Below are 15,060 nucleotides of genomic sequence, written 5' to 3' on the forward strand. Positions count from 1 at the left end.
TTATCCTTGAGAGCTCTCTTTCCTTTTTCCATGTACAGTTATCTTCAGCAGTGTTCTTGCCTTGTTATCCAAGCCTTCCTGTTTCTCCCATTGTCACAGGCTCCTCGCACAGACCCTGGCCATCTGTTCTTTGCCCTTTACATTCTCATCCTGTTTGTTTGCTTTTTCAATCTCTTCTCTTTCTACAATTCCTTCCCTTACACCCATCTTTTGTTGTCCATAGGAATACCCACTTCAGCATGCAAAGGCTATTTTATTTCGTAAAAAGAATTCTGAAATTCTCAATTGTGAACTCAAAGAAAAAAATAAACTCCATATAAGAAGAAAATACCTTCAGTAAAGTTGTATGACAGTTGGTTGGTTTTAGTCAGAGGAAGGCCTTCTAGCCTTGTGGCATAGTAACGTTATACATTATGCAGGTCAGAATCTAGAACTGGCAAAGGAATTTGTCAGTGTTTATCACCGTGTGTGTATAATCAAAGAATATTAAGATATTATAATAATGAAATAAACAAGAGACTTAAGCAAAGACGACAAAGAGGACGCTTACCCGTATTCTGGGCTCTCTCAGGAAACTCCAGTGGAGTGGATCTCCAGAAGAGATCCTTCCCCACTGGTAGTCAGCTCTTACATGGGCCAGGCTCCACCCCTTCCTGCAGCACAGGTGAATTACCTTCATGTGCTCCCATGGCTGACTCACTGCTCGCCTCAGGTGATTAATCAGAGGTTCAGGCCATGATTCAGCAGTTCCCATACACTCCACCCCTTCACAGCATGAACCAATGATCAGGTTGACTAGCGGGTAAGCTTTTCCTAATACAGAGATCCACTATATCACGACCCTTATACAATTTTCATCATGACACCTGGTGGTACAATTCAAGACAAGTGACGATTGGTGAATGTCTATATTCTTTCATGGGCCAGTGCTCGATGATGTTACTGGAGGCATGCGATCATGAGGTGCAGGTCCATCCTATGTTTGAACAGCCCCATGTAGGCCATCACCAGGTGCTGCACGTGATCTGACCGTAACACTGGATCACTTTGATGGCGTTTCGTTCCTTCCAGTGATCCTGAAGGCTCAAAGACTCACAGGAGTAATGCAGATGTTTCAGGGGTACCAGGAGGGGAAGGTCTGCTCTCCAGGGCAAGATAGAGGCCATATTTCTATCCTGGGTCAACACTTCCACTTGTACTGGGGCACGTCCCGGCCGCCTGTACCACACCTTCTGGCCAGATGTCTGTGGCCGCATAACTATATCAGGCACCAAAGGGGGTGTCCTGATATGCCATAGGGACATAATGGGCGTCCCTTTAGCAATGAAGATCGGAGTGTTGACCACAATATCAGTAGGCCATGTACCTATTACTGGAAGGACGGACTACTGAGCCTCCCACCTCCAACAATCTCCCCCAAGGTGCAAGTAGGCCACACCACTTGGGTCCTACCTGCACCTTCCAAGGCCATTTTATTCTATGGGTGCCTGGATCTAAATTCTCAGGGGCAGGGAGCAGATTATTTTCATTACCAATCTGGGGTCTTACCTGATGATCAGTGCCTGTAATTTGGATCCTAAGCGGGGTGGCCCATGTTGTCTGCAGCATTCTCAGGGCACTGGGTCTGCAGTCTCAGGGGTCTTTCATTCAGGTTCCCCAAGGTTTCAGTCTTTTCATCCACCCCCGCAGGGACTGGGAGTCTGTCTTCAGGGCAGCCTTAAGAATACCATTATAATGTTCAATGAGGCCTGCCCCCATTGGATTATATGGCAGGTGGAATCACCATTTGATGTTATTTTCTTCTGCCCAGTGCTGTATTGTTGCACCAGTAAAATGAGTCCCTTGGTCATTCTCAATGACTTTAGGTGTCCCGTAGGCAGACATCAGTTTAGTCACTGCCTTGATGGTATAATGCCTGGTTTGCTTTTGGCACTGGATAGGCCTGCAGTAGCCCACTTGCAGTGTCGATGCAGGTCAGGGCATATCTCGTCCCCTCAGCTGAGGAAGGGGCCCAATGTAATCGACCTGCCATCACTGGAGAGGATTGTGTCCTCCAGCAAGATGGGCTGTCGTTTCAGGCAACAATCTCGGTCTCATCTTAAAGCAAGCGTCGCAATCCTGGCATGCCTGGATGATGTCAGGTAGCTGTATGGGCAGTCCCCATCTTTAGCAGCTGCCCACATTGTCTTTTGTCCTGCATGCCATAGTTTCTGATGTAATCAATCGGCGATGTGCTCAGATGGTGAATTCTCAATCCATTGAACTTGGGCCAGCATGTCAGCTTCATCATTTCCCAGTGACTGTCGGGGCTGATGACATGGTAGACACATATAGTCCTGTGTTTGACTGTATTCCATATGTCTAACCACATGTTTTTGCCCCAGATTGGTCAGGCATGGATAGTCCATTCCCGGGTGGCCCACTGTGCAATCCAAAGAGTGAGCTCCCAGTACACAGCCCACTATCTGTACAGATATTCAGGATACCATGACTGGGTTCCTTGGTTATAACCATCCACACAGCTTGCAGTTCTGCCCATTGGCTACTCTGACCATCCCCCTCATCAAACCAGATTGTCTCAGTCAAAGGATGATATACTATTGCTCTCCACTTGCTCGGGTTGCCCCTGCTGGTCCCATCCATGTACCAGGCATCTTCAGGGATAGGATATTCCCCTCCTGAACAGGACTCTTCTCTGGTGGAGCAACCAGTGTTTCTTTTGGTGCATCACTGTGATAGGTTACTGGGCTTAGGATCTTATGAAGTTCTTCTTTCAAGGGTGATGAAGACAGACTGCTCCTTTGGCTGAGGTAAGCGACCCATCGTGCTACTGTTTGTGCTTGGGCCACCCCTGTCTTAGGAAGGTGGGTCAGATCTTTCACCCACCCCTGAATCGGCAGAGTGGTCTTAACCATAACTTCAGCCATTTGAGCTGTTGATTCTACTGCCTGCAATACTGAATAGGCAGCCAATAACTGTTTTTCAATCATACTGTATCTTTCTCCTGCTCCATGCCAGACCTGAGACCAAAAACCAGTGGGGGTCTGAACAGAACCCTAGCATTGCCACAGGCCCCAACCAAAGCTGTCTTGAATAACGTGAACATCCAACTCGGCTGGGAGGGTAGGATCAAATATACCCAATGCCTGGGCTTGCTTAACTGCCAGTTTCACCTGTTGGAAAGCATCCTGTTCTGTTTTCCCCCAGTCCCATAGCTGCCCCTTTTTTGTGAGTCTGTACAGTGGCCTTAGCAGCTGCACTAGGTGAGGTATAAAGAAACGCCAGTAACCCAATATATATACCTAGAAACTCTTGCAGCTGCTTTGATGTTGTAGGGACTGGGAACGCCTGAACCTTATCTATGACAGCACTGGGTAGTACTTTGGTCTTTCCTGACCAAACCACCCCCAGGAATTTTACAGACAGGCCCAGACCTTGCACCTTTTGGGGATTTATAGCCCATCCCCTCTGTTGTAAATAGTGTCATTTCTGTAATGAATCTGCTGCCTACCCTACTGCCTCCAGTGAGTCAGATGTCAGCAGGAGATCATCAATATAATGATACAGGTTAACATCATCAGGTTTTCTCCAATCAGCCAGGTCACACGCCACTAGATTGCAGCAATACGTTGTTGAATGCACATACCCCTGTGGCAGAACCTGAAAGGTCCACTGCCTGCCTCCCCATGTAAACACAAACTGATCTTGCGATTCCTCAGCAATTGGGATACTGAAGAACACATTTGCTAAATCTAGGACACAATGATAAGTTTTTATCTCCCTACTCAATGAGTCCATTAGGGAGGGAATATTGGGTGCAGCTGCATGAATAGGCAGCATGACCTTATTTAAATCTCTGTAATCTACTGTCATTCTCCACATGCCATCTGACTTTTGTACTGGCCATTTGGGGGAATTATATGGGCTGTGTGCAGGTCCTATAATGCCCACTTTTTCTAATTCCTGCACTATTCTCGATATTTCATCTTGCCCACCCCCACCCAGGAGTCTATACTGCCTTACCTAAGTAATCCGGCGCGGTTTCAGCAGGCAAATAGGCCCATGTTTCGCATGGCCTCTTAATATTGCCTGCACCGCCCAGATACTGATACATCTCTGTCCAAGTCTGAACTCTCCCACAGTTATCTGGAGAGCCAGACCCTGTAGAATATCTATGCCTAAGATGTATTCCTGGACTGGGGCAATAGATACCTGATACTCCTGGGGTGGGAGACACCCAACCCCCAGTTTCAACCATGTTTGGGTGACAGGAATAGTCTGTCCCCCAAAACCACCAATCATCACTCTGTCTCCATCAAATTTGGTTGGATCTCCGTAAATAATTGATGTGTCTGCTCCAGTTTCCACTAATGCCATAACTCTTCAAATATTTTTTCGGGACCAATAAATCATTAATTCTACATAGGGCCCTCTGGGCCCATCTGGAGGCCCTAGGGGAAGTAACATCCATCGTCACGCCATGAATTGTGCTATGGCCAATTCTTTTGCTTCTGGTGGCTCAGGCATTTTGGCTCAAGACATCTGAGGTGGCTTTTTTTCCCTATTAGGAACAGTGAAATCTTCTAGGTTCCATGTCGTTGTTGGTATTCTCTCTATAATCTTTACCCTTAGTTTCATAGGGTAGTTTTGAAATTTTTGGCTGTCCTTTAGTTGTCTCCAAAGCTGAAGAAGGATATGGTGGGGCTGGTGGCCAATCTTAGCAAATTGGACCGCAGCCCAAATTAAATCATTAAACATTTGTTTTCGGGAGACCCTTATAGATCCCAATTGAGGAGCTCTAGTAGCCGGCATTTTGGTTTTAGTTACCAGCAGAACCTCAGCTTCTTCTAATGTCCAGATGTTGCACCTTGTCCACAGGCATTCTGTTTCTCCTAGATCAGCCACTAACTGGGCAGCCTGCTGGACTACTGCTTCTGAGGCCACCAGGGGATTTAATATGGAGACGAAAGTACCATACAGATGAGAGGGAGCTTGTTGTAGAATTAAGTCTCTTATCCCCACTGATAATTTGACCATATTAGGGCCATTAAATGTGTCTTCATAAATTGCTTCCCTTACACCTAGTTCATGGATGTAATTTTGAAGGTCCTCTGTGGAGGACCATATCCCTGTATGCAGAGGTATATCAGATTTATTTGGCCATACCATATAGCAGGCTGCCATTAGCCATTCTATTATAGAAAGGTTTTCATCAAGATATTGATTACCCACATATAACCTCTGCCTGAGAGCAGGATAGACAGTCATGGTGGCCAACTTGGCTATTTCCGGGCTATAAACTCCATATAAGAAAAAAGAAAATACCTTCAGTAAAGTCGTATGAAAGTTAGTTGGTTTTAGTCAGAGGAAGGCCTTCTAACCTTGTGGCATAGTAGCATTATACATTATGCAGGTCAGAATCTAGAACTGGCAAAGAAGTTTCTCAGTGTTTATCATTACTGTGTGTATAATCAAAGAATATTAAGATATTATAATAATGAAATAAACAAGAGACTTAAGCAAAGAAGACAAATAAATAGGATGCTTACCCATATCCTGAGCTTGCTCAGGAAAATCCAGTGGAGTAGATCTCCAGAAGAGAACCTTCCCCAGTGGTAGTCAGCTCTTAAATGGGTCTAGGAGAGGTGGAGCCAGGCTCCACCCCTTCCTGCAGCACAGGTGAATTGCCTTCACCTGTGCTCTCATGGCTGACTCATTGTTCACCTCAGGTGATCAATCAGAGGTTCAGGTCGTGACTCAGTAGTTCCATACACTGTCTCTTTCATGATTAAATGCCCTAGAATGTAGAGGACAAAAAGCTGGTAGCCAGCTTTTGTTATTTAATTACATCTATCTGAAAGATTTTGTGTTTCCATCTTAAAGAATGCAGGCATGTTCCTAAAGAACTTTATAAATATGGAAAACAGATAAATGAACAACTTTATGTTCTCCCTGTTTCAGAAAGCATTGTCTTATTTTTTGCATGTGTAGTATGTAGACTTATATAAGCTCTTTGACATCTCTGCTTTCTAGGTGAGTTTAGGTCCAGATAATTCTTTCTTCAGAGATACTGAATGATGTATGTTCTGGCATTTTTTTCCTTGGGCTTCACAAATGGCAAACTTCACCTAGCTACCTATCCTCTTCTGAACTGTATGCTTCAGTCTAGTAAGGCATAATGTGGACACTAACACACTTAATTTTATATGAGTTTTATGGAAAGCACTGAAAGAGTGCTGTTGTTGAATTCTTCACCAAAATTGAGATGTTGGTGTACTTCAAGCCACATACTGAATCCCAAGCTGCCTCTGTGGTTACTTTCACTGAGAGCAGTAAGTAACCAGCTGGGCATATTTTTCCTCAAATCATAGTAATTTTAAAGTAATTTCTCTATATAAAGTGAAGTCAAAGTAAAGCATTGCTGTTGAAAGCAGACCTTATCTGTGTGCATGCGCACATGTGCATGAACATGTTTATCCAGGAGCAGGAAGCAGTTTTGAAGAAAGGAATCTTCCCCCTAAACCAAGTTAACTGAAGTTGGGCTGGGACCTAATCCTTAGAAAGCACCAGTATGGAGCTTTATCTGCCTTCATGTCCAGTATCTTAAGACTTGGCAATAAGCTCTGCCTCATATTTTTTTATGCATTTATGGATGTATTTCTGAACATGTACACACGGAACATGAGTCTAGATAGAAATTGGCTGTGGCTCCAAACCAGATCTGTTTGCACTGTATGAACAGGTTGAATTCTTGCAATAAAGCTGACGGTATGTAGTCTGCCTGGAAGGAACCATGCTGCAGAAATGATTTTTCATGTAAAGACCAGTGTAGTCTTGTCAATTCAGTTGCAAAAGAATATAAATATGGTTAAATTATTAAAGCTAAGGATTGCAGGAAGTGTCTAGGAATGCTCTTCCATTCAGTGGGATCATTAATGAGAAGAATGAGAATGTAAAAGCAGAGGTGTTGTGTGACAGTTTCTGGGGAGAGGCTCAGGGTAGGAGTTTGGTTTCTTTTTAAGAATGAAATGAGGGCTTTGACAGCCACCTCCATCATATTGGTGATTAATCTGATGTTTCTACCTGACTGATAGACAGAACATCTTCAAGTTAAACCAGAGTTTGTACTTACAAAGAATGCTACCTTTTTGTTTTCTTTTTTTTTTTTCTTCTTGGTATTGATTTCAAATGGAGTAGCTAATTTCCAAACTACATGTTTATAGGAATTTTTTTTTTTTTGCTTTCTCATTCAATGTCATATTTCAAGAAGCTTTAGTTAACACTGAGTACTGCCCCCGAGTAGCAGGGGGTGCGTCATACATCCGGCTCAGCTTAAGGGCTTCCAAAGTGTCCCTGGAAGACTTCCAACTAAACAGGGTAGACCTGGTTAAAGATGGGCAGCAGGCTAATGGGGAGAGATCTATCTTGATGGTAATTCCTCTGAAGTGATGTCTGTGCCAGCCCTGGGAGATACGGCTTCCTCTGAAAGATGCCTCTGCTTCAGACCTGAAGGGAGTCAGCTTGGAAGTCTAACTCTATGAGTGCCGCACAGGAGGACACATGGCTTTCCATGCCTTTGAGCCATAGAGAGTTCTATGCACCAATATACTGAAGGGATTGGGGCAGCATTAATGGCATACCAAGCTTTGGGAAGGCTGGCATCAGCAGCTGAGCAGGTGGAGCTGCTGCAGCTATTGCCACTGCTTCCAGTCAGTACGGGAATGGCTATGGGAGAGATTAAAGAGTTGGAAAAGGATGAAAAGAAATCATCTAGTCCAAAGCCTTCCTGTCGTGAGTGCCTTTGCGTAGAGATGCCAGGTTACGGTATGAAACAGGATTTTGCAGCATGCAACATGATTATGTGGCATGGAAGTAAAACACGTGCTTTCTGTAATTCTTTTCTGTGGGCCAGAGCCCCACTCTTATGTTTGGGTGTTTTGGTATTTATTTTGAGTTTATTTTTATCACACAAGTTAAATTATATATATTTAAAAGTTTATATACTGTTTATTTAAGTATTTTATCTATGTATGGACTTCTGTAAGTGTGCATGTATGTGTTTTGTATGTTAAGTGTATATGTCACTGAAATAGGTTGATTTTGTTTTTTGTTTCCTTCATCAGTTTGCAGAAACCAGTCAGAAAAAAGAGATTTTACAAAAAGGCATTGAAAAATTGAAAATTGGACGTGAAAATACTGTAAGTTGGTTTGCAGGGGGAGGGTGTCCTATTAGGGAAAAGGGATCCAAGTATTCAGAGTTTGCAAGTAGTCATGAGTCATTGGAAATCTGTTAAGATTTCTAAGTGCTGGAGATGAGGAAGGAAGAGAAACAAATCAGATGCTTCTAAATGCTAGAATCTTCCTTTAGCTGGTCATGCACTAATGAGGAAAGTAGTGATAAGTAGCTGCTCCAAGTATGACTGGTTGGGGTCTAGTTGTCTAGCCTTTTTCATATTTAAAGATATTTTTAAACTTGAACTGCTCTCACATATGTGCCAAATTTTCCAGTGGCTCCTGAACTGCCTAATCAAGTAACTGTGAACTTACATGCTGGGGATCTTATTTTTTGGTTTATTACTCTGAGGTGTTAATTAATATTGGTGCTCTTAGCATGCTGAAGCTGTTTAAAGTACACTGCAAAATAATATTTAGGCTTCACATTTAATATACATGTGAAATAGTATGTTTGAAAAATTTCATAGTGACCTGAGTTGCTGATTTGCTTTGAGGTGCTCAGCATAAACTGGTTTGAACATCTAGTAAAAAAAAATGTTGGAATTCTGTGGGAAAGCGCCATATCTTGGAATCTAAAATGTTTTACGGTGATGTTCTGGGTTTGACCATAATCAGTGAAACACAGGCAGTTTTCACATAGAGCTCTGCCTGTCAGGTTTCCAGGTGGACTGTTGCTTGGCCTTCTCCACCACATGGCCTGCCCTAGTTGCAAGAATCTATTGGTCCTGGAAATCCTCTTCTGCTGATGCTTCCAACACTTTGGTTCCAGCTTAAACATCACAAAAAAGTCCTGAAATCTGGAGCGTTGGTCTACAAGCAGCTGGCCTCCATGTCCCCCCAGCATCTGGAAGCCTTTGATTTCCATTCTGCTTTTGCAGGATGGGCTGAATTCAGGCTGTTGGCAGAAGTACTGGGAATGCTAAAATTTGATAGTACCTCAAACTGTTAGGCTGCTGTGGGGATTGTAAATTGTCAGGTTTTTATCTGGTGTTGCCTGGCTGTTTGAGGCTACTCAGTGCCCTAACAGGAGTTCTTTGAATATCCTGGTTCTCAGCCAGGTGCAGAGGCTGGCTGTAAGTATGGGCTAAAGTAGAAATCTATGCTGAGTTGGCTGTGGAAGCGCTCGTGTTGAGTCTAGTGTCTGCAAATTATTAATAATAAAGTAGAAAATCTGAGGAAAGTAGTGTATACAACATAAATATTTGAATATATTTTTGAGACCACTGCTCTTAAACAGCGTGGAACAAACAAGGAGAAAAATACTTTATGAGAGTATTCATATGTAGTTGGTATTTCAGATACGTGGAATTGTAGACGGCAGCTTTTTCTGTAATGCTGTCTTTAATCACAAGGTTAGTGCTTCTGCTTGTCCTTTAACCATTAAGCACAAGAGCAAAGTGAGTGGTTGTAAAACTGCTCTGAGTTCAAAGGCTGCAGGAAATTGTTCTTTTGATTTTCCATTTTGATCTTAATTTTCTTCCTTCCAATTTGTATTCAATATCACTGAGTATTGCTGAGAGTTTTGTATATCCATAAATTGCTGAATTGGTTAATTGATGGAAAGCAATAGTGAAAACAGCTTTTAATTTTTTTTTTTTTTAAAACATGTTCTATGCTATGTTATTGTATTGTTTTTATTCTTAATGTGTATCCCAACATACTTTGACTCCTCAGGCAGAACGTGCAGCTCTGGTGAAGGAACTTGCTGCCCTCCGGCAGAAAAAAGAACAGCTAAAGGCAGAAATAGAAAAATACAGGGAATGTGATCCAGATGTTGTTGAAGAAATGCGTAAGTTGATTGGTTGTTTAAAGTGAACTTTTACTTAGGAGAATCTGCACTTTTTAGCTTAAAATCTGGTGTGAAGAGATCAGCCAGTGTGTAGCTGCAATTTTTTTTTAAAGCTGTAAGCATTGCAATACAGGTACTCTAACCACTTCTTTTCATCTTCTGTCATATTACATAAGGTGAGAGTTTCTTTAATTGATATTTAGTCTGCCAACAGCTGAGCAGTTAACAAACAAAACTAACACTGAAATATTCTGGTACATTAGAAGAAATATCAGGACCATTGTTTCTATAACAACACTAATTCTGTAATTGGAAACCTATCATGCAGGAAGAGCATTCACTGGCTTCCATTTGCTTTTAGTCCCATACTGGCTCAATAAGATATCACTCTACTTCCTTTGTTTTGTCCATTTAATGCATAACATTTCATTAGAAATATTTAATTTTTGTTTAGTCAGTGGTGTAATAACTTATGTATTGATGCTTATACTAACTGAAATACTGGCTTTTGGTTGAAGTTTCTACTTCAAATGGAATATAAAGAATAAAGAGGAACTTTTATTATTTAATGTGGAATCGAGCACTGAAGTGTACTTAATATTCTAATCCTTAACATGAAAAATGAAAAGCATTCATGAAATTTCATTGAATTTTATCTGCTTCAGATGTAATATTTTATTTATTAGGCTTTTAGATTATTACCCTTGTTATAATTGTTTTAACACTATCGCATATTTAATTGCTGTAATGCTGAAATGCTATTGCAGAGTGACATGAAAAACAGGCATAGACCTTTTTCTGGGAACATTTTTGACAAAATCTGAATCTTTCTCTTTCCTTATTTTTCCATCAGAGTCTGTAGTTTTAGAAATGTGCTGTGAGAAGGCCAGGAACATAAACACAATTGGCAGCACACCCTAGAATTGAACAGATATTCTTTCTTTAGTGGGACCGTGACATTTCTTCTCAGCTACATTATCTTTCCCTAAGGATGTAATGGTGTGCAGGGGAATATGCAAACTTGAGACTTGAGGTTACTATGCTGTAAATCCTCTGCTGTGTGATCTCCTAAGGACAAATAACAGGCACATTCAAGCTGTAAAAATGAATACATTCGGGCACTTACTGACAACAGAGGGATTTGTAGTGACAGGTATTTAAAGTGCTGAGATAGTCTTGTAGTTAAGCATTGCACTGGAGCAGTTGAGGAGCCTCTCTTTTAAAGGAGTTGCTGTGAGCATGTTTCTTAGTACTAGGCACAGAGAGACAAATTACAGCTTGAATGGTAGGACATACTACAGTAGATGGCAACATGTGAAATGATATCTAGAAAAGAGAGAAATAATTGTAATCATTAATTGCTCCAGGCACGGCCTCTTCTTCTTTAAAGCATGTGGAAGTTCCATGTGAGCTTCTGCAAAGGAGAGGTGAGCATTTAAGGGAACTGGTGTCATGTGCCTTGTTGGGCTACCTGTAGGCTTCCCAAGGGATTGTACAGCAGTGCTCTGAAAATAATTTGTTGCTGACCTTCAGGTAAAAAGTTGATGCTGTGTTGTATGTTTCAATAGTTACTGTTGCAGTGTCTAAAGTTGCTGGCAGCATAAAAATGATTAAATGGAAATATCACTTTGGGGGAGTTAATATCCTTGTCAAAGCTGAATGAAATTTCATGATATATGGAAAAACAAAAGAAAATTGGGAGAGAGGTGGGGCTGGGGAAGAGACTTCTCTTGCTCTGAATTGTGGGGAAGTATAAAGGCAAAAAAAAAAAGATGTAGGAAATTGTAGTTTTTAGTGTAAGAAGATATAAAGAATCTCATTCAATGGAAGATATTCATCTAGACATAAACGCTAGTGTTGTTGTTTCTCAGAATAACCTTATAAACCAAGTTGTTTTCGCAGATTTTTAAATCCTTTTCACACTGCATGAGTGATACATGGTTTTCCATGACCTATACAATTTCAGTAACTTAATTCTTGTGATTATTTTCAGTTGGATTAACATGGGGATTACCAAATCTAAATTAATTTATTTTCATTTTGAGTCAGAAATCAGAGTTGGCTGTTCTGTTACATAAAAGTACTTTTAAAAGCTGGATTGTTCAATATAGTATGTTTCGTAATAGGCAGTTGTCATTTTCTGCACTTGAGTTTTCCCTTTCCTTCCATAAAAAATTTCAACCCGTAAGAAGCTCTCTGATACTCAATATAAAATTTCATACTATTAATTGCCCATCCCGTATTTTTGTATGCCTTGATTTTATTGTGATGCCTCAGAGGTGTGTCAGATTGCCTTCTGGTTTCATCAGCATTCAGATTTGGTGATGCGCATCATTAGTTACTCTTTACTTCAAAAAAAGCGTTGCAGAAACAAACACAGTGATGTTTGTTAGGTTTACATTCTGCAGTGATAAGCCTCATTAAAAGACACATGCACACACATTAATTCCACTGTCAAAATGAAATTTGGATGGTTCATAGTAAATATCTGAAGAAGATGTAAACTGAACATCTGTTTTGTTCCCCGTGTCTTAAGATGGGAAAGTCATGCTTGACCATGTAACTAAATGTATTAGAATGCATATTCAGAAAGGGGCAAACTGAAGTACTAAATACTGACTCTTTCTCCTGACTTTGCTGCTTGTCCTTTTTATACTAGTAACAAATGTTCTGCCTTAATTTTCTTGGTTTTCGTATTAGAGCACTAAAGTACAAACTCTAGTGCCTTCCCACATTTACTGTGTTTGAACACAGAACTTCAGCATTTGTATTTAAATAATTAACTACAGTAAATGACAGCAGAAACATGATTTATGGATAGGCCATTAGAGGAAGCTACATAATGGTCTGGTTTTGTGGATATATTTGGATAGTTACATTTTATTGATAGGATGTTGTGAAAATATGCCCACATTAGCAAAATGTAAGTTTTTTTAACAGCCGCAGTAGTTCAGTGCTGCAAACTTGTTTGCCTCTTGGAAGTGCTGTTTAAGCCAACTAGCATGATTGAGCATTGAGTTATAGATCTTTCCACAGTATTACAGTCACTGGTAGTAAAAACAGACATTCTGTAATTTTATACTTCTTTCTTGAGCTTGTAATTCTGCTTCAGTTGGTACAGGACTGAGCCCTGGTTTCTCAGCTTAAATGCAGATTTTTGAAGGCTGGAAGGTATTCTCAGGGGAAACGGGCATTGCGGAAAACAAAGTCCCTGTTTCTCCCAAAGAAAGACTGCATAACATAGCATGTATATACATCTGCAGAACTGGGAACATGTAATGCTGGTAGATTCCCTAGAACTTATGATAGAGAACAGAACCACAGAGAACACAAAGCTTTTGGAATTTTTTTATTCGTCCAGGTTTTTATAAGACTGACAATGAAAGCTCTGCATAACTTCAAATTTAACTGTGCAAGTTTCATTCTTTCTGCCACCAGAAAGAGGCTAAGGAGCTAAAACAAAATCTGGTATTTTATAGAGAGGTATATAAATCTTGTTTTCAGTTGCTGTGCAGTTTAAAACCAGAAACAGCTAAATACTTCTAGAATTTAAAACTTTAATGGGGGGTTCTTTAATGAAAGGAACATTAGTTTGCGCTCTCTCAAAACACAGCCAGGTCTAAAGTTAGTTATTTTTTTCTTAGTTGTTTTTCTTAGTTATATAATTCATTATTTTTTTTTCTCAGTAGCTGTGCCTTGGTTTATTTGTGCATTTGGAAGGATGGTGATCTCAGAAATGTAATATACTGACTGCAGTTCATGTGCTTGGTGGGATGTGAGTGCTATTATTAATGGGTTTGGCTTTTTGAAGAAATTCTGGGAAAATACCTAAAGTTCAACGAATACCATAAAAACATAATGTTCTATGTAGTATGTCATCATAGAATGGCCCGGGTTGAAAGGAACCACAATGATCACCTACCTTCAACCCCCCTGCTGTGTGCAGGGTCGCCATCCAGCAGATCAGGCTGCCCAGAGCCACATCCAGCCTGGCCTTGAATGCCTCCAGGGATGGGGCATCCACAGCCTCCTTGGGCAACCTGTGAACAGTGCATCACCACCTTCTGGGTGAAAAGCGTCCTCCTAATATCTAACCTAATTCTCCCCTGTCTCAGTATAAAACCATTCCCCCTTGTCCTATCACTATCTACCCTCGTAAATCCATTCCCCTCCTGTTCATATGCTCCCTGCAAGTATTGGAAGACCACAGTGAGGTCTCCCCAGAACTTTCTCCAAGCTAAACAAGCCCAGTTCCCTCAACCTTTCTTCAGAGGAGAGCTGCTCCAGCCCTCTGACCATCTCAGTGCCCTCCTCTGGACCCGCTCCAAGAGCTCCACGTCCTTCCTGTGCTGGGGGCCCCAGGCCTGGAAGCAGTGCTGCAGATGGGGCCTCACAAGAGCCGAGCAGAGGGGGACAATCACCTCCCTCTCCCTGCTGGCCACCCCTTTTTTCATGCAGCCCAGCACACAGTTGGCCTTCTGGGCTGCAAGCGCACACTGCTGGCTCATGTCCAGCTTCTTGTCCATCAGGACTCCCAAGTCCTTCTCCACAGGGCTGCTCTCAAGGAGTTCTTCTCCCAGTCTATATAAATACCTGGTATTGCCCTAACCCAAGTGCAGAACCTTGCACTTGGCCTTATTGAACCTTATTAGGTTCGCATGGGCCCACTTCTCCATCCTGTCCAGGTCCCTCTGGATGGCTTCCCTTCCCTCCAACATATCGACTGCACCGCTCAGCTTGATGTCTTCTGCAAGCCTACTGAGGGTGCACTCGATGCCATCATCTGTGTCACTGATGAAGATGCTGAAGAGCACCGGTCCCAAGACCGACCCCTGAGGGACACCGCTTGTGACCGGCCTCCACCCTGACACAGAACCATTGATCACAGCCCTTTGGCTGCGTCGAGCCAACCAGTTCTTAATCCATCGAACAGTCCATCCTTCAGATCCACACCTCTCCAATTTAGAGAGAAGAATGTGCTGAGGGACCTTCTCAAAGGCCTTGCAGAAGTCCAGGAAGATGGCATCTGTTGCCCT

At 41.9% G+C, this 15,060-nt stretch overlaps 1 protein-coding gene across 1 annotated transcript in view; it reads left to right on the forward strand.

Moving 5' to 3' along the window:
* The window catches only part of MND1 (meiotic nuclear divisions 1), a 42,431-nt gene that overhangs the window by 14,930 nt on the left and 12,441 nt on the right, over window positions 1-15,060 (forward strand). Inside the window, exons 5-6 of the mRNA XM_031614245.2 lie at window positions 8,124-8,198; window positions 9,910-10,024. Of these exons, the coding sequence (XP_031470105.1) occupies window positions 8,124-8,198; window positions 9,910-10,024 (190 nt within the window). The remainder of the gene's footprint in view (window positions 1-8,123; window positions 8,199-9,909; window positions 10,025-15,060) is intronic.

The sequence above is a fragment of the Phasianus colchicus genome, chromosome 4, assembly GCF_987193195.1.
Source record: "Phasianus colchicus chromosome 4, bPhaCol1.hap1.1, whole genome shotgun sequence".
Lineage (NCBI taxonomy): Eukaryota > Metazoa > Chordata > Aves > Galliformes > Phasianidae > Phasianus > Phasianus colchicus.